Below are 25,601 nucleotides of genomic sequence, written 5' to 3'. Positions count from 1 at the left end.
TTCAAGGGAATAGGGCTATAACATAGCTGAACCAGACGGCGAAGGGCCAATAAACACTGTGGCAATAAAGAGACTACAGTGTTTATGTCCATGCAAGCCCTGAACCTCGACCCTGCTTTTTTTTTTGCTTCTGATTCTGTCTGGCCTGCTGCGTGCTTCCAGAATTTTCCATTGCTGTTACCGATTTGCTGCATTATCTTCCAGGAAAAAAAAACGGAGGGAGACCCAGGGACAGTAACCTTTGGAGGATGTATTTCAGAGTCTGGGGGGTGGAAGATAAACAGGTGATCCCTTCAGTCTTTGGCAATTAAACCTATCTCGTAAATTCGCTCCACGCCGGTTTAATGTCATTTCTTGACGTTCAACGCTTTGGGAAAGGCAAGTGGCCGCCAGTTCACCAAGGGCATGACCAGAGATAAATAAATTGGACTTACAGGAAGCGTCTCACCAGTTCCTGTCTGCAGCTGCTGTCGGTGCCAGTTCCCATTTAATATTAAACCAGTGGTAACAACTATCAGGTTCTCAGCATGTGATGAACTGAGCACCCCCCCCACCCCACCCACCTCCCGCCCCGCCTCAAAATGGTTCCAAGAACTGATAAGGCTGGTTGGGGAGTCTGGAACCATGAGATCAATTTGCCCATCAATGCATGGAGAAACTTATTTAGAGACAAGGGTGGTTTAGAACCTCCCCACAAATAGCCAACAGCTGTTCATAATTGACGTATTATTGTAAATCTGAAGTATTGAGCAATTTGTGGAAGGAGTAGATTTAGAACCAGAAAACACTACCGCGCAGAAACAGGCCCTTCTGCCCATCTATTTGCAGGGATCTGCACCTGGACCGTAGTCCTCTGTTCCCCTCTCATCTGCGTACCTATCAAATATTCCCTTAAATCAAACCTGCACCCAACTCCTCCACTGGCAGCTCATTCCACACCGAGTGAACAAATTTCCCCTAATGTACAGAGGATGGGGAGAGGCTGCAGAAGGATCTAGTTAGGTGAGTGGGCAGAGGTGTGGCAGATGGGAGTACAATGTTAGTAATGCGAGGTTATCCACTTTGGCAGGAAAAATAGAAAAGCAGATTATTATTTAAATGGTGAAAGACTGAAGACTGCAGCCTGCTGTGGTGCAGACGAACTTGTGCACGAATCGCAAAAATGTTGGGTTGCAGGTACAGCATGTTATTAAGAAGGCAAATGGAATGTTGACCTTCATCGCTAGAGGAATTGGTTTCAAGAGCAGGGAGGTCATGCTGCAACTGTACAAGGTACAGGTGAAGACACCCCTGGAGGACTATGTGCAGATCTGGTCTCCATACTTGAGGAAGGGTATACTGGCCTTGGAGGCAGTCCGGAGGAGGTTCACCAGGTTGATCCTGGAAATGAGGGGATTGACCAACAAGGAGAAACTAAATTGTTTGCGATTATACTCACTCGAATTCAGAAGAATGAGAGATCTAATAGAAACATATAAAATTATGAAAGGGATAGATAAGATAGAGGCAGGAAAATTGTCTTCACTGGTAGGTGAGACCAGAACTAGGGGGAAACAGCCTCAAGATTCAGGGAGTAGATTTAAGACGGAGATGAGGAAGAACTGTTTTTCTCAAGAGAGTCGTGAATCTGTGGAATTCTCTGCCCAGGGAAGCGGTTGAGGCGACTTCAAGAAGCATATTTAAGGTTCAGTTCGATTTTTACATAAAAAATAAAGGAATTAAGGGATATGGGGAAAATGGCAGGTAGGTGGAGTTGAGTCATTGATCAGATCAGCCATGAATGGCAGAACAGGGTCGACGGGCCTAATGGCCGACCCCTGCTCCTATTTCTCATATAAATACACTGGACAACGAAAGTTTTGCTTCCTGAACACGTTTGGGTGTATTTTATCGATTTTGGGTAGCTGATCACAAAAATCACCTTGAAATATTCCTAATGTTTTTAAAAATATGACCCAGTTTTGTGATGTTCTGTAACATTTTTAAGTCTGCTTCAAGCATACAGAATCATACCGGGCAACGTCATTGAAATTTCACCTTCTGCACTCGCACTGGGACGTCTTCCCTGCTGATCTTGGTGCAGTTAGTGACGAAACATGGTGAAAGGTTTCTCCAGGACATGGCGACCACCACAGAGTGCACAAGGCTATTTGATGATTGCTGCCTATCTCCAACGGCGGTGATTCCCCTGTGGGGAGGGTTTCACCTGAGATGTCCTGGGCTGCATCAGGGCAACTGGAATTCATCAGTGCTGGCCGACTATTGCTGGACATAAGAGGCATCAGGTCAAATGAAAATCAGCGGCAAAATCAGTTGAACTAGCTCAATGTGTCGGCATCATTATGTGAATGAACATGCTAAATTCAATAAAAGTTAATTTAATGCAGTGGTTTCCAACCTTTTTCTTTCCACTCACATCCCACTTTAAGTAATCCCAATGCCATCGGTGCTCTGATTAGTAAGGGATTGCTTGAGGCAATGTGTGTGGAAAGAAAAGTTTTAATCGTCCCTCATTGACTTGTTATGTGCACCGTTTCATGGCTCCAAAGGAAATGGGCCAATGACAATTTTTCTCAAGCAATTCCTTCAGCAACAATTGGATCTAGAGCAGGGATTCTCAACCTTCCCTTCCCGCTCACAGATGTCATACCAAACCTCCCCAAACTCCTGAGGAAGTAGAGGCACTGACGTGATTTCCTCATGATGCCAATTGGTGAGTTGGGACCCGGAAAGATCCTTCAAGATATTGGCTCCCAAGCACTTAAATTTGCTCAGCCTCTCCATATCTGATCCCCTAGTGATCACTGGATTGTAAACCTCTGGCTTTCCTTTCCTGAGGTCAACAATCAGCTCCTTAGTTTTGGTGACATTGAGTGCAATGGTGCACCATTCAGCCAGGATTTCAATATCCATTCTGTCTGCTGACCCATCCCCTTCCTTTATACAACCCACCTCCACAGTATCGGCAGATTTGTAGATGGTGTTATTGTTGTACCAAACTATAAGTTGTAGGTGTAAAGTGAGTAGAGCAGGGGGCTAAGAGCACAGGCCTGTGGTGCTCCGATACTGATGGAGATTGTGGAGAAGTTCTTCCCAATCTTCACCGCTTGTGGTCTGGAGGTGAGGAATCCGTGATCCAATTACACAGTGGGGTAACTCCCAGGTCTTGGAGTTTGCTGATCGGTTTTGAGGAGGTGATGGTGTTAAATGCTAAACTGTAGTCGATAAAGAGCACCCTGATGCATCTTTGCTGTCCGGGTGCTCCAGGGCTTTGTGTAGGGCCAGTGAGATGGCATCCACCATAGACCTGTTAATACGATAGACGAACTGGAACTGATCCATGTCCCCGCTCAGACAGGAGCTGAAAGGTTTCATCACCAGCCTCTCTAAACACTTCATTACTGTTGATGTAAGTGCTACTGGTCGATAGTCATTAAGGCAGGTTACTTCATTCTTCTTTTAGTTGACGTCTGTTTGAAACAGTTGGGTATCGTGCCCTGGAGTGAGATACTGAAGATATCTGTGAATACCTCTATAAGTTGTCAACACAAATCTTTAACACTCAGCCAGGTACTCCATCCGGTTCGGATGCTGTCCTCAAATTCTCTCTCCTGAAGGCAACATCCTCAATTATGGACAGGGTGGGATCCTCAGAGCACATGGGGGCGTGGAGGGTGGTTCTTTGCTGTTACAGTCATCAAATCGTGTGTGGAAGGCGTTGAGTTCCTTTGGGAAAGCAGTGTTGCCGTCTGCTACTTCATCGGATTTTGGGTTTGTGATAGGTTATGGTGTCCAGGCCCTGCCACAGTTCTCAGGTGTCACTCGTTGCTTCCACTTCGCCCGGAAGATAGCCATCCTGCTGTGCAAGATCCAAAGCATGCCACTTCATCTGTGAAATATGGTGGTGGGGGTGTTGTGGCCTGGGCACGTCTTGCTGGCGCACTTATCTTCATTGATGTCGCAACTGCTGGTGCCAGTAGCAAAATGAATTCTGAGGCGTTACATCTGCTCCAGTTCGAGCCAATGCCCCCAAACTCATTGGACAGCACTTCATCCTACAGCAAGACCATGATCCCAAACGGACTGCTGAATCCATAAAGGAGTTTTTCCAAAGCTAGGTTCTTGAATGGCCAAGTCTACATCCAATTGAGCCTGCTGAAGAGAAAACATAAGAGGACAAGCCCCAGAGGACATACGCAGCACCTGGTGATGTCAACCAGTCTTCAACCAGTCAAAGGGTATGCAACAAAGTACTAAACATGATTACTTTAATATACATCCCTTTGCTAAGTCCCAAATATTATGGTGCCCTGAAATGAGGGGACAATGCAAAAAATGGCTGCCATTTCTAGATGGTCAAACCAAAATATGTGTAAATAACCTTGAATAAAATCAAGAATGTGCACTTTAATTACACGTGAAGTGTATGATGACAAATTTAAACAGTGGAGCTGAGGCAAATAAAGGGCGCGATGGATATATATTTTATATTGTATAGAGATCATTTTTTAAAAAGGAGATAGATTGTGGGGGGTTTAGAGTGTAGGTTGCTTCACCCAAACACTTCACAAAACAGATAATTTCAAATGTTGAAACCAATCACGCAGGGCACTGAGGGGCTTTGCAAAGTCAGTAAAACAAGGTGTAATGTATTATTTGGGAGATAAATTGGTAAAATTAGAGTAGGTTACATACATACACATATCTTTAAAACAGATCTTATTTGAAATATTGAAGAATTCATCTTCAGTAACTTTACAGAAACTATGGAGAATGCTGTGCACATTTCACAAGTAGGTACTAATTGAAATGACGCCATTAAAGCAATAAGCAATAGATGCTCTGGCTGTTAGAGTGCACAGAAAGATCACTCCTGGGTTTTTGTTTACCTTAAGACAACAGCTTGACCAAGAAGACCAACTCCGATTGTTTGCTGGAGGAGGTCAGGGGTTTTGCAAGTGAAAGAGTCACATGGGCTTTCTGAAAGTTGGTATCTCAGATATGAGAGGGAGAGAGAGAGATTGAACAGTCACAGCTGAAACAAGCAGGAGAAGCTGATTGGAATGGAAACAAACTTCAGAGCAGCAGATGGCTGGAAGTGCTATCTGACTGATGTTTCTCTTCGAATAAGTGGAACAGAAAGGAACTCTGTGATAGCCTGAAAGAAAGAGGTTATCATCTGGAGAACCCTGATGGGGCAAGTTTCATCAGTGAGACATTCAGGTGACTAATGGTGGTACCTCAATTGTGGAAATCCTGGAACACATCTCTCTCTGCAAACTCTACAAGAACCTTCCTGAGTGGTAAACATTTGCCTTTCGAGCACCAAAGCCTGATGAACTTTATACATTAAATTCTGTGTACAGTATAAGAATTACCTGCAACCAGAGAACTTGGAAGAATGAGAAGTGAGATTGAACTGTAAACTTCGGGACAAAGACACTTTTTATGGGCCCAGAGGACCCCAAAACCCAGCAGCAATAGAAATTCTCCAAGACAAGTGGTTACTTAAACAAAAGTTACTTTTAATTTTCTTTAAACATAAAAACAGGATCAAACTTTAACTTATTACTATTAACTTAACCCCCTTCTAATTCTCATCACACGTATATGTTATGTGGGTATAAGATCAGAAAAGTTCTTTGATTCCCAGTCTAATCCTCACTTCTCCAAGTTTACACGCACATTACATACACGTGCGCTTAGAATTAGAAGGGGGTTAAATTGGGTAGTTAAGATAATAGAGATGTTAAAGTTTGATTCGCTTTTCATGTTTAAAGATAATTAAAAACAACTTTTGTTTAATTAACTACTTGTCTGGGTGAATGTCTATTGCTGCTGGGTTTTGGGGTCCTTTAGGCTCATAACACAAGGAGACCGCTTCGCTAAAGGTTTTCACAAGGAGGTGCAAATAGAAGAACCTGGGCTCAAGAGACTTCACAAGTAGGTGTTAATTGGACTGATGCTGTGGAAATGGATTCTTGTTTTGAAAGCAATGGATGAACGGACTCAGAAGATCGGGTCCAGTTCAGCAATCTGTCTGGTTGTAGTTTGCTGTTCTAAGAGACTCATGTGGTTTTGCAAGTAGAGAGAGAACAGGTTTTCTCTAAAAGAGAGAGAGGGTAAGAATTCAGTTTTAGTTCTGCAGTGGCTTTTGTAAGCTTGTTTAAACCCCATTTTGAAGATGGGTTGTGAATTCAACCTGTTCAAAACCCCTGTAGCCCTTACGAGAGGAAATGGCCTGGCTAGAGGGCATCACCTGAAATAAGGGAAAAAAGAGGAACTTGGTGGTGACCTGGAAGAAGAGGTTATCACTTGGAAAACCCACGATGGGGCATGTTTCTTTGGCAAGACATTGAAGTGGCTGATTGGAGGAAATCAGTTTGCATATGTGCTCAACGAGCAACAAATCTCTCTCTGAAACAAACAAGAACCTTCGTGAGTGGTAACCATTTACCTGAAAGCACCAGAGACTGGTGAAAATTCATAAATGTTGAATTCTGTGCACAGTATAAGAATTGCCTGATACCGGTGAACTTGGAGAAGTGAGGATTAGACTGGGAATCAAAGAACTTTTCTGAACTTACACCCACATAACATACACGTGTGATGAGAATTAGAAGGGAGTTAAGTTAATAGTAATAAGTTAAAGTTTGATCCTGTTTTTATGTTTAAAAAAAATTAAAAGTAACTTTGGTTTAAGTAACCACTTGCTTTGCTGAATTTCTATTGCTGCTGGGATTTGGGGTCCTCTGGGCCCATAAAAAGTGTCTTTGTCCCTAACATTATGGAGGGCCCTGTAGGTGCCTGGAATTGGGGGGGGGGGGGGTGGGTGATTAAGTCTGCTTTTCAGGGTGCAGCAGAAAGACTCCCTGAAGAATCCTCTGAAATAAAACACAAATTTGAAAATAAAGAATAATCTTCAGATGCTTGGCTTTAAAATCCACAAATTATTATTTTTTTTCTTGAAGAATAAAAATATAGATTACATAAAGATGTGAATCCTGTCAACTGATGGACCAACGTAAAAATGGGATCCCCTTCCCCCCACCACTACAAACCGAGCAGCATGCCTGGGAGGTGAAAGATTGATGGTACGACGGTCCCTGTCAGGAAACGAGAAGGCAAGCTGTTCAACTGGTGTCAGAAGAGGGAGAGAGTAGTGGGAGGGAGAGAAAGCGAGGGTTGGGGAGGAGTTATTGGAGAAGGAAGGGGGTGGGTAGAAGGGGATAAGTGGCCGAGGTGGTTGTTGGGAGGGGTGACGAGGGACAGGGAAGGTGTGGAGTCCGTAGGTAGAGTACAGATGGGGTTAGGGGTAGGTGGGAGGAGTAGAGTGTAGATGGGGAGGGCAGGAGGGTGAGTGGGGTGGACAGGTGTAGGAGGCTGGATGGGGAAAGGTAGGAGGGGAGGGGGAAGGAGTGGGTAGATGGATGGGGAGGGAGGGGTGCTGCATGTGATAGTTGGATAGAAAGGGCAGACAGTAGATTGCTAGAAAGGGGTAAGAAGGGTGGGTAGGTGGCAGAGGTGGTTGTTGGAAGGGGTGACATGGGATGGGGAAAGGGTGGAGTAGGTAGGAGGTGCAATAGCTGGTGGGGGGGGAGTTGGGAATGATAAGAGTGGAGGCCAAAGTTGCAGGAGTGAGCAGGTAGGAATTGGGAGGGAAGGGGGTGGGAGTGGGGAGGAGGGGGTCAGGAGTGGGAAGGTGGGGTTGGGAAGTGAGGGGGCGGGAGTAGGTGGGGGGTTGGGAGGGGAAAGAGTGGGTAGGTGGGGAAGGAATGGGTAGGTGGGGGTCAGGAGGGGAGGGGTGGGAGTGGATAAGTAGGGGTCAGGAAGGGAGGGTGTGGGAGTAAGTAGGTGGGGGTTAGGGGCAGGAGTGGGTAGGTGGGGGTTGAGGGGAGGGGGTGGGAATAGGTCAGTGGGGATCGGAAGGGGAGGGGGCAGGAGTGGATAGGGAGGGGAGGGGGTGGGAGTAGGTAGGAGGGGAAGTTAGGTGGGAGTGGTGGGGTTACGCGGGCAAGATTGGGATGAGGCAGGAGAGTTGGGAGATAGGCAGGCAAGGGTGGTGGGGGCTGGTGTGAAGGGGCAAGGTGGATGTCAGGCAGACAGGGGCGAGGTGGGATCCATTGGACAGGAGTGTGGTGGGCGTCAGGCACGAGGTGGGGTCAGTTGGACAACAACAAGGTGGGCATCAGGCAGGCAGGGGTGAGGTGAGTGTCAGGTGGACAGGGACAAAGTGGGGTCTGTTGGACAGGAGTGAGGTGGGCAACAGGCAGGGAGGGGTGAGGTGGGCATTAGATGGGAGAGGTGGGCTTCAGGCGAGCAGGGGTGAGGGTGTTAGATGGGAGAGGTGGGCGTCAGGTGGGCAGGGGTGAGGTGGATATTAGATGGGAAAGGTGGACATCAGGCGGGCAGGGGCAAGGTGGCGTCCATTGGACAAGAGTGAGGTGGATGTCAGGCAGACAGGGGCGAGGTGGGATCTATTGGACAGGAGTGTGGTGGGCGTCTGGCGCGAGGTGGGGTCAGTTGGACAAGAACAAGGTGGGTATCAGGCAGGCAGGGGTGAGATGGGTGTCAGGTGGACAGGGACAAGGTGGGTCTGTTGGACAGGAGTGAGGTGGGCGACAGGCAGGGAGGGGTGAGGTGAGTATTAGATGGGAGAGGTGGGCTTCAGGCGAGCAGCGATGAGGGGTGTTAGATGGGAAAGGTGGGCATCAGGTGGGCAGGGGTGAGGTGGACATTAGATGGGAAAGGTGGACATCAGGCGGGCAGGGGCAAGGTGGCGTCCATTGGACAAGAGTGAGGTGGGCATCAGGCAGGCAGGGGTGAGGTGGGAGCTAGGCGGGCAGGGGTGAGGTGGACATCAGTGGGCAGGGGTGAGATGGGAGATATGCAGGCATAGAGAGGTGGGGTACAGCGGGCAGGGGCAAGGTGGGGTCTGTTGGACAGGTGGGAATCAGGCAAGCAGAGTGTGGGGTTCAGCAGGCAGGGCAAGGTGGGAGCTAGTTGGGCAGGGGCAAGGTGGGGTCTGTTGGATAGAGGTGAGGTGGGGTACAGCAGGCGGGGGCAAGGTGGGGTCCATTGGACTGGTGAGGTTGGCATCAGTGGGCAGGGGCAAGGTGGGAAGTAGGTGGGTAGGAACAAGGTGGAGTTCTGCTGGCATGGGCAGGTGGGAGCTAGCCAGGCAGGGGTGAGGTGGGGTTCAGCGGGAAGAGGCATGGTAGGAGATAGGTGGGTAGGGATGAGGTGAGGTCTTTTGGACAGAAGTGAGGTGGGCGTCAAGTGGGCAGGGTGGGAGCTAGTTGGGCAGGGGTGAGGTGGGGTCTGTTGGATAGAAGTGAGGTGGTGTCAGGCGGGCAGGGGCGAGGTGTGAGCTAGGCGGGAAGGGGCGAGGTGGGGATCTGTTGGACAGAGGGGAGGTGGGCAGGGGCGAAGTGGAATTCAGGGGCAAGGGAACGAGGTGGGGTTCAGCGGACAGGGGGGAGGAGACGCGAAGGCCGCCCATCCCTAGGGCACCACCATGCTGATCTCGGCCGGCTTGTCCAGGTTGCGGGTGGTGGTCTTGCCGTGCTGGTCGCGCAGGTGGACGCGTAGCGTGCTGTAGTGGGTGAAGCGCATGTCGCAGAAGTTGCAGCAGTGGGGCGAGTCGCCGTTGTGCACGTTCATGTGGTCCTTGAGCGAGCGCTTCTGGGTGAAGGTGCGGCCGCACACGGCGCAGCAGTAGGGCTTGAAGCCAGTGTGCACGTTGATGTGCTGGGCGAGCCGCGCGTTCTTCTTGAACACCTTGCCGCACAGCAGGCACATGTAGAGCCGATGGGTGACCATGTGGGCGGCCAGGTGCTCCCGCTGCTCGAAGGCGGACGCGCACTCGGGGCAGCGGGCCGGCTCCACGTCGGCGCCGTCGGCGGGGGCCGGGGGCGCTTCCTCGCCGCCGCCCCGGTAGAAGCCGCTGCGGCAGTCTTCGCTGGCCGAGCTCTCGTAGTCCTCCTCGGGGAAGTCATCGGAGATGAGCACCTCGGACATGCCGTAGGGCGCGCCACCCGCCTCTGGGTAGTCGTGCGCCCCGCTCACCGTGGAGTGGATGCGGGGCTCGGGCTCGGAGCGCTCGCCCGCCGCCCCTTCCTCCATGCAGTCGGCCAGCGACTCGACTTTGCGGATGCGCAGGTCGTCGGCCGGCCCGAAGGCGGCGGCGGGGGCGGGGGCCACCCTCTGGGGCTCCCCTTCCAGCTTCACCGCCTCGCCCGCCTCGCCGGCCCACGGGCCGTCGCGCTCGGACGAGGTGGCGATCTGCGGCGTGCCCGGCCGTTCGGGGCCGGTCTCGTCGGCGGCCGATGCGGGCAACCGCGGGCCGATGCGGGGCGACAGCGACTGGCGGCACTTCTCCACCACATGCTCCATCTGCAGGCAGCTGGCGGCCGTCAGGTAGTCGAGGATGTCGCGGAAGGGGAACTCCAGCGTGCCAGTGTAGCAGGAGAGCAGCAGGCGCTGCACCGTCTGCGCCCCGGTCATGGGGAAGACCTGCACTTCCCGCGACGGGTTCATGTGGAACTGGTCGCGCAAGAAGGGCGAGCAGGCGGCCAGCACCACCCGGTGGCCCGGGAAGCGAAGCCGCTCCGCCACGATGGTCACGTCGCAGAAGCGCTCCTCCAGGCGCAGCTGGTTCATCCGCTGCAGGATCGACACCTCGTGGTTGGGGAAGTGGAACCGGACCACGTCGTCCGAGCTCATGGCCGGGGGTGGGGGAGGTAGCTGCTGGGAGGGGGGTGGGGGGGAGACACAAGGGAGAGCAGCATCAGGATGCACCCAGCACTGAGTTGACACCCCCCCCCACTTCACCCTGTAACCCCTTCACCCCATACCCCGTTCGTGAAAACCCCTGCACCCCTTCACCCTGTATCCCACCACCCTGTCCCCAGCTCACCCTGTACTCCTTCACCCTGTACACCCCTTCACTCTATACCTTCTCCTCTCCCTTTACCTCCCCCTCATCCTGTACAACCCAACTCATCCTCTACCTCCTCACCCTGTACCCCCTTCACCCTGTACCCCTTCATCCAGTACACCCCTTCACCCAGTACACCCCTTCACCCTATACCCCCTCCTCACCCTTTACCCCCCTCATCCTGTACAACCCAGCTCATCCTCTACCCCCACCCTGTATCCCACTTCACCCTGTCCCCAGCTCACCCTGTACTCCTTCACCCTGTACACCCCTTCACTCCATACCTTCTCCTCACCCTTTACCTCCCCCTCATCCTGTACAACCCAACACATCCTCTACCTCCTCACCCTGTACCCCCTTCACCCTGTACCCCTTCACCCAGTACACCCCTTCACCCAGTACACCCCTTCACCCAGTACACCCCTTCACCCAGTACACCCCTTCACCCTATACCCCCTCCTCACCCTTTACCCCCCTCATCCTGTACAACCCAGCTCATCCTCTACCCCCACCCTGTATCCCTTCACCCTGTACCCCCTCACCCTATAGCCCCCACCTCTTCATCTTGTACTCCCCACTCAACCCCGCCTCACTCTCTACCCTACCCCTACTCCTCACTCTGTATCCCATCCTCTACCCCATGTCACCCTGTACCCCCTCACTGTTCCCCCTCGACCTCTACCACTTCACCCTGTACCCCCCTCACCCAAAAGCCTCCACCTCCTCATCTTGTACCACCATCCTCTACCCCACCTCACCCTGTACCCTTCATCATCTACCCCCTCACCCTGTTTTCCCTTCACCCTAAAGCCCTCACCTCTTCATCCTGTACCCCCTACCTCTACCCTGCCTCTACCCCACCTCACCCCCCATCCCCTACTTTCCTCACCCTGTACCCCCATCCTTTATGCCGTGTCACCCTGTATCCTCTCAGTTTCCCCCCCTTGTCCTCTACCCCTCACCCTGTACCTGCCTCACCTTCTCACCCTGTACCCCAACCCCCATCCTGTTCCCCCTCACCCTGTACCCCCATCCTGTTCCCCCTCACCCTGTACCCCCATCCTCTACTTCCTCACCCTGTACACCCCTCTCATTCTGTACCCCCCTCACCTTCTAACCCCCTTCATCCTGTAACCCTCGCCCTGTACCCCATCGTCCGAGGTCATTGTCAAGGGGCGGTTGGGTGGAGGCAGTTGACAGGGAGGGAGGAGAGAGAGACACAAGGGAGAGCAGCATCAGGATGCGGCCAGCACTCACAGACGGGACACCATCCCTCACCCTGTTACCCTCCCCCAATCCTCTACCCCTTCCTCACCCTGTAACCTCTCAGCCTGTAGCATCCCGCATCCTCACCCAGTACTCCTAATCATCCTATACCCCCCTCATCCTCTACTCACCCTCACCCTATACACTCCCCGACCCTGTACCCCCTCCCCACCCTTCCACTTCAGCATATGCAAGCCCCCATATGCATGGATTCCTTCCTGCACAATTTGGCAGGTCCATTTATCCCATTGGAATCCGTGCCCTGTTGCCAGACAGATCCACTGACAAGCATGTGCACACACACACTGAAACAATGCGGGCTATTCCAAATATACAACGACGTGCACCTGGATGTTTGATCACCTGCATTACCATATGTACACATGTAATAGTCCATTCCGTGTAAAAGTCGACCCCACCCCTATTTTCAACTCTTGGCCACCCACCTACCTGAGATTGACCTGGCTGCCCGCCCACCTGAGCTCCAGACACCCTATCGCCTGCCCGTCTAACCTCCCTTCAGCCTGGCCGAGCTCCCTTCGGCCTCTCCCCCCCCACCTGTCCAGACACCCACCCATCCAAACTCCCAAAACCTTGGCCGCCTGCCCATCCGAGCTCACTTCGGCCTGTCCACCCGCCTGTCCAAGCTCCAGATACCCACCCGTCCAAGCTCCCAACTAGCTCCCAAAACCTCGGACGCCTGCCCATCCGAGCTCCCGACAAAAGTTGTGTATGTGTAATGGCCGACCTCCTAAATTTTACCCGAAACATTGGTCCACAAAATTTGACTATTACTGTACAAATATGCCTATGCATCCACTGCAGTCACGTCCATGTGGACACACGCACATGCATGGGTGCACAAAGTTATTTAAGTACCTGCCACAATGATTTGCATTCAGGTTTGCCATGGAGGAGTACACACACACACACACACTCTCCTTTGCTCCTCCCCTCCCCCTCCATTCACAGCCATCCCCCCTCCCCCTGTTTGCTGGTGTGTCCTCCCTCCCTTATCCACCTATTACCTCCTGCCTGTGGGACTGTGCTCCTCCCCCAGTGCCAGTGGTCGGGACTGGGCTTCAAATCCCGTGCTGTCTGAAAGGAGTTTGCACGTTCTCCCTGTGTGTGCGTGGGTTTTCCCCAGGGGCTCTGGTTTCCTCCCACCGTTCAAAATGTACTGTACTGTGGTGTAAGTTAATTGGGTGACACTGACCAAAATGGCCTGTTACTGTTCTGTCAATTTAGAAATTTGTACAAAGGACACAGTTTCACCTGCTGAGTTTCTACAGCATCGTGTTTTCATTCAGCCATAGTGTCTGTGGATTTTCCTGGTTTACTCCACATACATATAGAGGGAGCTTCCATTACTCATCCCCACCCTTCTCAAATGTCACCAAGAGGTTTCAGTAAATTGACGGGAGCGGAGAAGGTTTCACAGGTTATGGCCTAGTATTGTGAACTGTTCTGATTGATTGAAAGAATCTCAATGGTGAGAATGAGTGACCAAAGGGCTCAGATGAAAGGGCCACTGGTGGAAGAGCCTGAGAGAGAAGTGTTTTGAAGCTCAAACTGTGGTGATCAGAGAACAGTAAGAAGAAGTCTGAAACCGGAAAAGCAGGTGGGACAGCATCTGTGGGGAGAGAAACCACCAAGTTTTAAATAAGATTTTGACTAACAGCACAGTAACAGGCCACTTCGTCCAGTGAGTCTGTGCCATCCAATTTACACCCTATTAATCTACACCCCTGGTGGGAGGAAACCAGAACTCCCCCCCCCCCACCCCCCCGGTGAAAACCCACAGACATGGGGAGAACCTACCAAATCCTGACAGACAGGGCAGGATTCGAACCCTGGTCCTGATTGCTGGTGCTGTAACAGTGTTGCGATAACCGCTCCACAAACCATGCCACCCTTTTCTAAGTACTAAATTAATGCCCAGATACCATTCAGTCCATTGTACCTCTACTGCTCCATTGGCTGGTTCCCATTTTCCACCCCTTGCTCCATTGCTTTATGTGTCAAGCGTTCTCCCGCCATCTTTTAAACATGGGAATGGTTCATGCCCCCTCAACCCCATACATCAGTCTCAGTACAATTAATTCTTCCCATGACTACTCCCCCCCAATCCTTCTATGAAATGCCCCGCTGAGGGATAGTTGCTGCCTGTGATCTCTGTCTCCATCCCTTCAGTCTCTACCCCATGTAGATGTCATTCCTACATCTGGAATTCTTCTCACCTGGCACGACAGTTGTAAACATACTCTGCTCCCTCACTGCAGAATGGAGCTTTAAACAGTTATAATGAAATGGCGATCAGTGGCTTGACCTCCAGCTGAGCGGGTTTTGCTCCAGACCCCAGCATCTGCCCTCCCCTTTAAATTCTGGCCGAATAGTCTGTTCGTCACTTCCCCCAGCTTTGTAGAGCACCTGAGCTCTGTCCACCTGTAGTCAAGTGGATCTCCCCAGAGGCCACCCATTTCAGTTCCCTGTCTCATTCCCTGATCGACATTGTCTGTCCATGATCTGGTGCACTGCCAGAATGAGACCACCTGCAGATTGGAGGAACAACACCTCATCTTCAACTGATGGCATTAACGTCGTCTTCTCCGGTTTCTGTTAGCCCTCCCTTCTTCCCCCATCACCTTTCCCTCCCCCTCTCTCTTTCTCTTCCCTCAGTCTCCTTTCCCAGAGCCAAAATTAGTTCTCACCTCTCCTCTTATCATATCCAATTAACCACTTTTGTCTGTTGGTCTGAACTCCTTCCCCCTCCCATTCTTATCCCTTTCTCTCTCTGGTCTTTATTGAGACATCTGCCTGCTTTTTGCTCATTCCTTGTGGAAGGGCACAGGCCCAAAACGTCGGTAATATATCTTTACCTCCTGTGGATGCTGGGAGACCTGCTGAGTTCCTCCAGCATTTTCCCACTGGTGCAACACCCCGATATGCTCTCTGAGATCCCTCTCTCCTTGACACTTCATTCTCCCATCATTTTGACAGCGAGCTTTGCAGTTCTTTCAGCCCGTCTGTCCCCATGCCGACCTTCTAGTTTTGGACTTCCCCTTCCCTGGGGAAAAACTAAGCCCCTCATGATTTTAATTATGTCCCTAAGGTCAACCCCAGGATTCTAAGCTCCAGGGAGAACAGAGTAAAACACTAGAGTCTGCAGACACCATGATTGAAGTAAGAACACGTTGCTGGAGAAACTCAATTGGTCACACTGTGTACTTTATATAACATAGAACAATACAGCACAGTACAGGCCCTTCGGCCCTCAATCTTGTGCTGACCCGTGTATTCCTTCCAAAAAAAGGTTCAAACCCTTCCTACCCCATAACCCTCTGTTTACTTTCATCCATGAGCCTGTCTAAAAGTCTGTTAAATGCCCCCAATGTTTCAGCCTCCACCATCACTCCTGGCAAGGCATTCCAGGCACCCACCACTCTCCTGACATCTCCCCAAACTTCCTTCCCTTCACTTTCTACAGATGTCCTCTGGTGTTTGCTTCTCCTGTCATGGAAAAGGTCCACCCTAACTATGCCTCTCATCCTTCTTCACTCGAAAGGGAAGAGTCTCAGCTCTGTTAACCTATTTTACAATCCTGGGAAATCTCCTCTGCACCCTCTCCATACTTCCCACAACCTTCCTAATATTCTACATGTTTCTCACCAGAGCTTTGTAGAGCACCTCGCAACTCTGAACCCAGTCCCAGCTCTGCTAACCTTGTCGTGTAAGACTTGTTTCCCCATCCAGGCAGTAACCTGGTAAATCCCCTCTGCACATCCTTCTGTAATGAGGTGATCTGAACTGAACACAATAGTGTGGTCTTACCAAATATTTGTAGAGTTACATGACCTCTCAACTACTGAATTCAATCCCCCTATTAATGAAGCCCAGCATCCCGTAGGCATATTCTCTGGATTGCAGAAACCATTCCATGGTTCAGGGACATTGATTGCACACATACTCCAGGTGTGACTGGAACAGTGTTTTAGATGGTGTCCCTGTTCCTTTGTCCCCATTCAGAGATCCGTAGGTGTACTGCCAAGATCCCTCTGGTCACCAACAGACCCCCCAACCCCACCACTTACTGTGTATGTCCTAGCCCAGTGGTTCTCAACCCTTTTATCCCCCCCCACCACAGGATGCCATACATTCTCTGTGGTTAGTAAGGGATTGCTTAAGGTGGTAAGTAAGGTGGGGGGGGTGGGGGGAATTGAGAACCACTGCCCTAGCCTAATTCCTCCCTCCGATCTCGTCAGGATTAAGTTCGCCTGCCCAGCTATCTAACTGATTCCCCCTCAACGAGCTGATCCATCTTTCTCCCGCCCAGCTATCTAACTGATCCATGTCATGGGCTGTAACTTGAGACAATCCTCGTCATCTACAACCACACACATTTTAATGCCATCAATAAACATCTTCATTATGGCCATTACATTGATGTCAAGACATTGACGTAGACCACTAAATAAGTGTAGTCTCCTTACCTATAAAGTGTATACTTGATGCAGAGGAAGTGCTCTGAAGGTTCACCAGGCTGGTCCCTGGGCTGATAGATGTGTCACATGAGAGATGGAGCAGTCTGTGCCTCTTCAGACTTTAAAATAAGGAGAATGGATCTTATTGAATGATGAAGCAAAATAAGGAAATGCTCAGGAGAGATGGAGCAGCTCGTTGAGGGGGAACGAGGAGGTGTACAGGAGGGAGATGGATCAGCTCATTGAGGGGGAATGAGGAGGGAGATGGATCAGCTCGCTGAGGGGGAATGAGGAGGGAGATGGATCAGCTCGCTGAGGGAAAATGAGGAGGGAGATGGATCAGCTCATTGAGGGAGATGGATCAGCTCGTTGAGGGGGAATGAGAAGGTGTACAGGAGGGAGATGGATCAGCTCGTTGAGGGGGAATGAGGAGGGAGATGGATCAGCTCATTGAGGGGGAACGAGGAGGTGTACAGGAGGGAGATGAATCAGCTTGTTCAGTGGTGTCACATTCACAACCTTGCACTGAACGCTAGCAAATCCAACAAGCTGATTGTAGACTTCATGAGGAAATTAGAAGAACATGAAGAGTCCTCATCAGCAGGTCAGCAGCGGAGAGAACCTTAAATCCCTGGCTGTTGAAATCTCCGAGGACCTGACCTGGAGCCTCCACGTCGATGCAATCACTAATAAAGCTCACCAGTGGCTATGCTTTGTGAAGTACCTGAGGAGATTCGGTACACCACCGAAGAAAACTTCTACAGGTACATGATCCTTTATCCGGAACCCCTGGGGGGACAGTGTGTTCCGAATTTTGGATTTTTCAAGATTTTGGAAAGCCAAATTTAAGCCCACCCGAATTGTGCTGCTGTATCCACCCCCGACCCCTTCCAGTCGCCCTGCCGACTCCCCCACCCCCCCTTGCCCGCCCGACTCGCACTGCCAATCTCCCCCCGCCTGCCCGACTTGCTCTGCCAGTCTCTTGGGCGCCTGACTCATGATGCTGCTCTCCCGGCCGCCCGACTCGCTCTACTGGTCTCTCAACCACCCGACTTGCTCTACTGGTCTCTCAGCCGCCTGACTCGCGCTGCCGATCTCCCCCCACCTCGCTCACCCAACTCGCGCTGCCTCCTCTCTCCCCACTTGCCAGATTTTGGAGCTTTCTGGATTTTAGATGTCTGGATAAAGGATCGTGTACCTGTACAGGTGTGCCATGGAGAGCATTCTGGCTGGTTGCATTAATGCCTGGTACGGAGACTCCAACTCTCAGGACTGGAAAGTACTCCAGAGGGTTGCTAACTTGGCCTGCGACATCATGGGGCACCAGTCTACATTCCATCGAGGACATCCACAAGAGGCAGTGCCTCAAGAAAGCAGCCTCTATCATCAAGGACCCCCACCACTCAGGCCACTCTGCTAACATCGGGAAAAAGGTACAGGAGCCTAAAGACAAGCACTCAGCAGCACAAGGACAGCTTCTTCGCTACTGCCATCAACTTCTTGAATGAACCACAGACACTGCCTTAGTCTTTTTCTTGCACTATTTTAATTTATTTTCTAAGATGGTTTATCTAAATGTTTGCACTGAGATGCAGCTACAAAGTAAAGAAATTTGTGATGTGTTCATGACAATAAATTCTGTCTCTGGAAAGCATTCTTGGGTTTGACAGACTGGTTGCGTCAGGGAAGATGATTCCCCTAGCTGGAGAGATTACAAACTAGTGGGGGGCGGGGGGAAGCTCACAGCCTCAAACAATGTGGTTGACCACTGAGGAGAGGAGCTTGCATTCAGAGGATAACTGTATAGCTTCAGTGAACACCCAAATTGGGAGAAGGTTCCTCAGCCCCTTCAGGCCTAAAATTGTGGGTGAACTGAATTCAATCCGTTAAGTGTGAGGTGATGCATTTTTGGAAGGTCAAACCTGAAGGTCGAAGACAGAGGGGCCTTGGGGTCCAAATCCATTATATCTCTCAAGGTCGCCGCGAAGGTTGATCGGACAATTAAGAAGCCCTATGGGGTGCGGGGTTTCATTCGTCAGTGGACTGAGTTCAGGAGTTGCGAGGTGCTCTACAAAGCTCTGGTGAGACCACACATAGAATATGAGGAAGGATGTGGAAAGTATGGAAAGGGTGCAGAGGAGATTTTGCAGGATTGGAAAATAGATCTTGTGAGCAAGGTTTGCAGAGCAGGGACTCTTTCCTTTGAAGCGAAGAAGGATGAGAGGTCTGCAAGGTTATGAGAGGCGTAGGTAAGGTGGACGGCCAGCACCTTCTTTTCCAGGGCAGGAGAAGCAAACAGCAGAGGACATCCGTACAGAGTGAAAGGAGGGAAGTTTGGGGGAGGCATCAGGGGTATGTTATTTTTAAATAAATGCAGAGAGTGCCTGGAATGCCCTGCCGGGGGTGGGGTGGAGGCTGAAACATTAGGGGGCATTTAAGAGATTCTTAGGCACATGGATGGAAGAAAAATAAAGTTAAGAGGTTTCGTTTTTTTGGTAGGAAATATTAAGGGCCTGTAGCATGCTGTAGTGCTCTGCGAATACAATTTTACCAGCGTTCCCATCAACAGCCAATTTTTTTAAAGCCTTCCTTTGTGTTTAAAAAAAAGTCAAAGACCTTCATCAGCTCCAAAGATTCACAACCCTCAATATAAATCTCCTCATCTCTATTTTAAAACAATGACCCCTTTCTTCTACAATCTCCCACCAGTGGAGACATCCTCTATCCAACCACCTTAGAAACATTACAGAGCATCTTTCATGCGTGAGACAAGTCCCTCTTATTTTTTTGCAAACTCTACTGGATGTAATCCAGGCCTGTCTAATCTCTCCTCATCAGCCAGCGGTTCACAAACTCAATCAGGGACTTATTTAAGGACTCTTGCTTATGCACTTTATAGCTTTTTTTTCTTCTCTGTATTGCACAGTAGGATCAGGTCACTTGTTTGAGTGCTACTGGTACCATGTAACCCAGTACTACCTGTCACATGGTTGGCTTCCTGGTGCACAGGGTGGGTAGACACCCTGCAGGACGCAGATTCCAGTCAAAGGACGGATGAACCCTCTCGTAGGGTCGATGACCCTTGCATCGAAGCATGGTCTGGCCATTCACTGCCATAGAATTTCCCCCAGCCGCCTTGGATCTCCCCGAGAGGGTGGGTTTCGACCTGTGCAACCCCCACTCACCTAAAAATCCATTCACGTACACGCTATTCCTTTCTGTGGAGCGGGGTATCCTCGTACCAAACCCCACAAACTGACTGAAAGGAAGAGTCATCATCCTATGGGATGGATATTATTCTATTGCACAGTTTGTTTACATTTCTTTATTGGTTTACATGTGTACGTTGAGTCAGCTATTTTTTCTTTGCACTGCCAGGATGTGGTAATCGTGCCTCACGCACAGGAAGAAGAATCTCAGGATTGTGTGTACATACTCGGACAATAAATCTGAAGGCAACACGCCCTTCCCCGAGAGCAGGGCACAGACCCCTCCCTGAACACCTCAACGGGATGGGCAAAGATGAGTGGCACATGCTGCCTTGCAGAAGAGGTCCCGTCACTGGCGGCACATGAGGCTGCTGGAATCCGCAGTGAAAACAAATCGTTGGGGGAGCTCAGCGGTTCGAGCAGCGTCTATGAGGGGGAGGGGAGGCCCAAATCGCTGACCGGCCTCTTGTGTCCACGGACAATGCCTGACTGGCTAAGTTCATTCAACAGCTGGTTTAATTCTCTTACCAAACGAAGCATAATTTTTCTTTCTCCTATAATTAATTCCCTTTGCAATAAACGACAGCATGTTGTTCGCATTCCTAATTGCTTGCAGTACCCCGGAAACTATCCCAATCATTGATTGTATGTATTTCTGGACATTAATCGAGGGACGTCTGGGATCGAGCCAAGAAAATGCAACTGGAAGTGCAAGATCAAATATAATCCTGATGTCAGCAGAGTAGATATGAGTGAGTGAGCACTCTGGCTCCTGTTCCTTACACGAATCAAGGAGGCGCAGTATCATGCCACATGGAAACCCTGCTGCACGCAGCCCGGCTGTTGCTACCACGGACCGCAGCTGAGAACAGAGATGCTGAGGAATTTCTTCAGCCAGGGGATATTTGTTGCCACGGGCAGTTGTGGAGGCCAGGTCATCGGGTGTATTTAAGACAGAGATTGACTGGTTCTGGATTAGCTGGGGGCATCGAAGGTTACAGGGAGAAGGCCGGGCAGTGGGACGTGGATCAGGGAAGTGGGAAAATGGATCAGGTCATGATTAAATGGTGGGGCAGACTCGATATGGACTGATTTGAGAGGCATCCGCAAAGGAGGAAATTCCAGAGCTCGGCACAATATTGAACTTGATGGATAAATTTCAGACTGTGGAGAGGAAGGGAGGGGGAGGGTTCAAAAAGCAAGGTTGTGGATTTTAAAAAGGAGATGGGTAACTGGGTCAGCGGGTGTTGGAGTAGGGAGGTTGGGAACTTGGGAGGGCTGCAGAGATTAACAGCAATCATAGCACCGCAGAACACTACACCATAGTAACAGGTTCTTCGGCCCTTCTAGTCTTAGCTGAACTATTATTCTACCTAGCCCCACTGACCTGCACCCATTCCACAGCCCTCCAGACCCTTCCCATCATTGTACCTGTCCAAATTCTTTCATAAATGTTAAAATTGAGCCTGCGCCAACTGGCAGCTCGTTCCACACTCCCAACGCTCTCTGTGTGAAAAAGTTCCCCCTAAACCAGTGGTTCTCAACCTTTTTCTTTCCACTCACATCCCACTTTAAGTAATCCCAATGCCATCGGTGCTCTGTGGTTAGTAAGGGATTGCCTAAGGTGGGATGTGGGTGGAAAGAAAAAGCTTGAAAACCCCTGTTTTAATCGTCCCTCATTGACTCATTATGTGCACGGTTTCAGAACTCCAGAGGAAATGGGCCAATGACAATTTTTCTCAAGCAAGATATTTCAGTAACAATTGGGTCTAGAGCAGTGGTTCTCAATCTTCCCTTCCCACTCACAGACCACCTTAAGCAATCACAGAGCACCAATGGCATAGGTTAGGAGTGGAAAGAAAAGGTTGAGAACCACTGCCCTAAACTTTTTCCCTTTCACCCTTCACCCATATCCTCTGGTTTGTATCTCACCTACCCTCAGTGGGGGAAAAAAGCCTACTTGCCACTCATAAATTTAAATACCTCTATCAAATCTCCCCTCATTCTTTTACGCTCCAGGGAATAAAGTTCTATTCTGTTTAACCCTTCCCTGTAATTCAGTTCCTGAACTCCGGGCAACAATCTTCTCTGCACTCTTTCAATCTATTGATATCTTTATTGTAAATCAGTGGTTGAGGAGCGTGGCGGAGGGTGATTTAAAAGCAAAATTGTGGCTTTTAACATGGGGATGAGTAACTGGGTCAGTGGGTGTTGGGGTGGGGAGGTTGGGAACTTGGGAGATGCAGAGATTAGCAGCAATCGGTCTAGACCTTTTTTCTTTCCACACAAATCCCACCTTAAGCAATCCCTTACTAATCACCGAGCACCGATGGCATAGCTAGGATGTGAGTGGGAAGGGAGGGTTGAGAACCATTGCTCTGGGCCCAATTGTAACTGAAATATTTTGCTTGAGAAAAATGGTCATTGGCCCATTTCATTTGGAGCAATGAACTCGTCCACATAATGAGTCAATGAGGGACGATATTAAAACAGTGGTTCTCAAACTTTTTCTTTCCACTCACAGACAACCTGAAGTAATCCCTGAAACAGAGGGCATAGGGAATACTTCAAGTGGGATGTGGGTGGAAAGAAAAAGTTTGAAAACCACTGGTCTAGACAGTGAAACACTGTGATTGTAGTTTTTTTTTAAAAATCAGAGAAATGCTGGAGGAACTCAGCTGATCTTTTCAGCGGCCATAAGTCAGAGATATATTGCTGATATTTCTGGCCTGAGCCCTTCATCAAGGAATAAGCAGGAAATCTCAGAATTCAAACAGTGCTGCTGGGGAAGGAATCCAGACCAACAAAGGGTGTTAATTGAAGATAAGAGAAAAGGTAAGAATTTATTGTGTCTGTGTGAAAAGACATGGGGAAGACAATGAGGGAAGAAGTAAGGGAGGAGTTGGGGGGGGGGTGAATGAAAGCCAGAGAGGTTGTTAATACCATCCAGTTGGAGGCTGCCCAATCAGAAGACGAGGTGCTGTTCCCCCAAGCTGCGGGTGGTCTCAGTCTGGCCGTGCACGAGACAATGGACAAACATGAAATCAAAGGAATGGGACAGGGAATTGAAACAAGCGGCCACTGGGAGATCCCCACTATTGCAGCGGACAGAGCCAAAGTGCTCAACAAAGTGACCTCCGGCCTCTCCAATCCAGAGCCGCCCGTAGAACAGTAACTCACACCTTCCCCGGACCTTGTCACTAATCAAGGCTTGGGTCAAACCTTGAAACAGAAATGGGAGGAGGAAAGGTCCTTGGGGGTGGGATGTCTTTATTTGAATATATGACTACTTGTACTGCCTGTGTATTGTCTGTATGTGGGTTATGTCTGGCTGTGTGTTTTGAACCAAGGACCGGAGAACCTTGTTTCGTCAGGTTGTACGCGTACAATCAGATGACAATACACTATTTTAATTAGAACAGGTTGCAGATTGACAGTGAATGGGGAGAGGAGAACCAAGAGGGAAGGAGAGCAAATACAGACGGGGAAAGGGGAGTGGGGCTCCCCCAGCATGAGGGGGAAAGGAAGAGGGGGGGGAGGGGGAAAAGAGGAAGGGAAAGAGAGAAAGGGGGAAGGGAGGAGAGGGGGGGGAGAAAAGGGGAAGGGAGGGGGGAGAGAGGGGGAAGGGGAGAGAGTGGGGAAGGGGGAGAGAGGGGGAAGGGGGAGAGAGGGGGAAGGGGGAGAGAGGGGGAAGGGGGAGAGAGGGGGAAGGGGGAGAGAGGGGAAGGGAGAGTGGGGAAGGGGGAGAGAGGGGGAAGGGGGAGAGAGGGGGAAGGGGGAGAGAGGGGGAAGGGGAGAGAGGGGGAAGGGGGAGAGAGGGGAAGGGGAGAGAGGGGGAAGGGGGAGAGAGGGGAAGGGGAGAGAGGGGGAAGGGGAGAGAGGGGAAGGGGGAGAGAGGGGAAGGGGGAGAGAGGGGAAGGGGGAGAGAGGGGGAAGGGGGGAGAGAGGGGAAGGGGGAGAGAGGGGAAGGGGGGAGAGAGGGGGAAGGGGGAGAGAGGGGGAAGGGGGAGAGAGGGGGAAGGGGGAGAGAGGGGGAAGGGGAGAGAGGGGGAAGGGGGAGAGAGGGGGAAGGGGAGAGAGGGGGAAGGGGGAGGGGGGAAGGGGGAGAGGGGGAAGGGGAGAGAGGGGGAAGGGGAGAGAGGGGGAAGGGGGAGAGAGGGGAAGGGGAGAGAGGGGGAAGGGGGAGAGAGGGGGAAGGGGGAGGAGAGGGGAAGGGGAGAGAGGGAAGGGGGAGAGAGGGAAAGGGAGAGAGGGGAAAGGGGGAGAGAGGGGAAAGGGGGAGAGAGGGGAAAGGGGAGAGGGGGAAGGGGAGAGAGGGGGAAGGGGAGAGAGGGGGGAAGGGGAGAGAGGGGAAGGGAGAGAGGGGAAGGGGAGAGAGGGGGAAAGGGAGGAAGAGGGGAAGGGGAGAGAGGGGGAAGGGGGAGAGAGGGGGAAGGGGAGAGAGGGGGAAGGGGAGAGAGGGGGAAGGGGAGAGAGGGGGAAGGGGAGAGAGGGAAAGGGGAGAGAGGGGGAAGGGAGAGAGGGGGGAAAGGGAGGAGAGGGAAGGGGAGAGAGGGGGAAGGGGAGAGAGGGGGAAGGGGAGAGAGGGGGAAGGGGAGAGAGGGGGAAGGGGAGAGAGGGGGAAGGGGAGAGAGGGGGAAGGGGAGAGAGGGGGAAGGGGAGAGAGGGGGAAGGGGAGAGAGGGGGAAGGGGAGAGAGGGGGGAAGGGAGAGAGGGGAAGGGAGAGAGGGGAAGGGGAGAGAGGGGGAAGGGGAGAGAGGGGGAAGGGGAGAGAGGGGGAAGGGGAGAGAGGGGGAAGGGGAGAGAGGGGGAAGGGGAGAGAGGGGGAAGGGGAAGAGAGGGGAAGGGGAGAGAGGGGGAAGGGGAGAGGGGGGAAGGGGAGAGAGGGGGAAGGGGAGAGAGGGGGAAGGGGAGAGGAGGGGGAAGGGGAGAGAGGGGGGAGAGGGGGGAGAGAGGGGGGGGAGGGGAGAGAGGGGGAAGGGAGAGAGGGGGAAGGGAGAGAGGGGGAAGGGGAGAGAGGTGGAAGGGGAGAGAGGGGGAAGGGGAGAGAGGGGGAAGGGGAGAGAGGGGGAAGGGGAGAGAGGGGGAAGGGAGAGAGGGGAAGGGGAGAGAGGGGGAAGGAGAGAGGGGGAAGGGAGAGAGGGGGAAGGGGAGAGAGGGGGAAGGGGAGAGAGGGGGAAGGGGAGAGAGGGGGAGGGGAGAGAGGGGGAAGGAGAGAGGGGGAAGGGGAGAGAGGGGGAAGGGGAGAGAGGGGAAGGGGAGAGAGGGGGAAGGGGAGAGAGGGGAAGGGGAGAGGGGGAAGGGGAGAGAGGGGGAAGGGGAGAGAGGGGGAAGGGGAAAGAGGGAGAAGGGGGAGGAAGGGGTGGAGAAGAGTAGGTGCCCTCTGTTCACTGGAAGTAGGGTGGGGAAGGGGCTCTCAATTCCATGACTAGTTAAACAAGAGGGTGCATCCCTGCATAAGGGGGCACCCATGTGTGGTGGCAGGGTGGAGAGGGGATCCCTGCCCTTCAGTAGGAGGGCCAACCTGGTGCATCCCTGAGCCAAGGGGCACCCATGCCAGCAAGAGGGTGCACCCCTGGGTGGGGGGGCGCCCACTACGGCTGAGGGTTGATCACCCACAATCCTCAGGGCAGGACACCCACTACCAGTGAGTGGGTGGGTGGGAAGGGCCAGGCGGCACCCATGGGTGAGACGGACCCGGGGGAG

At 51.6% G+C, this 25,601-nt stretch overlaps 1 protein-coding gene across 4 annotated transcripts; it reads right to left on the bottom strand.

Moving 5' to 3' along the window:
• Positions 1-1,497: 1,497 nt before the first annotated feature.
• Positions 1,498-22,928, bottom strand: LOC138754782 (zinc finger and BTB domain-containing protein 12-like). 4 transcript variants are annotated; one of them, XM_069919603.1, is made up of 4 exons: positions 22,839-22,928; positions 16,696-16,805; positions 9,517-10,749; positions 1,498-4,152 (listed from the first exon to the last, which is right to left on the bottom strand). In XM_069919603.1, the coding sequence occupies exons 3-4, from the start codon at positions 10,723-10,725 to the stop codon at positions 4,051-4,053; spliced, it is 1,311 nt and encodes a 436-aa protein (XP_069775704.1). In that variant the 5' UTR covers positions 10,726-10,749; positions 16,696-16,805; positions 22,839-22,928; the 3' UTR covers positions 1,498-4,050. The 4 variants fall into 4 exon arrangements, with proteins under 4 accessions (XP_069775704.1, XP_069775702.1, XP_069775703.1 ...); XM_069919601.1 differs by having other exon boundaries at positions 9,517-10,746; XM_069919602.1 differs by lacking the exon at positions 22,839-22,928 and adding an exon at positions 19,872-19,936 and having other exon boundaries at positions 9,517-10,746.
• Between the last annotated feature and the right edge of the window lie 2,673 nt (positions 22,929-25,601).

The sequence above is a fragment of the Narcine bancroftii genome, chromosome 2 (genome assembly GCF_036971445.1).
Source record: "Narcine bancroftii isolate sNarBan1 chromosome 2, sNarBan1.hap1, whole genome shotgun sequence".
Taxonomy (NCBI): Eukaryota; Metazoa; Chordata; class Chondrichthyes; order Torpediniformes; family Narcinidae; genus Narcine; species Narcine bancroftii.
The sequence above is the reverse complement of the archived record's forward strand: the minus strand, read 5'-3'. Positions and strand labels throughout refer to the sequence as shown.

Bases quoted from the DNA above. Each gene is read 5' to 3' on its own strand.
- LOC138754782 (XM_069919603.1), bottom strand. From the start codon at position 10,725: ATGAGCTCGGACGACGTGGTCCGGTTCCACTTCCCCAACCACGAGGTG. The intron at 4,153-9,516 runs GTGGTGCCCTAG...TCTCTTCAGCAG, and splicing joins AGCCGGCCGAGATCAGCATG to GCTCAATTGGATGTAGACTT.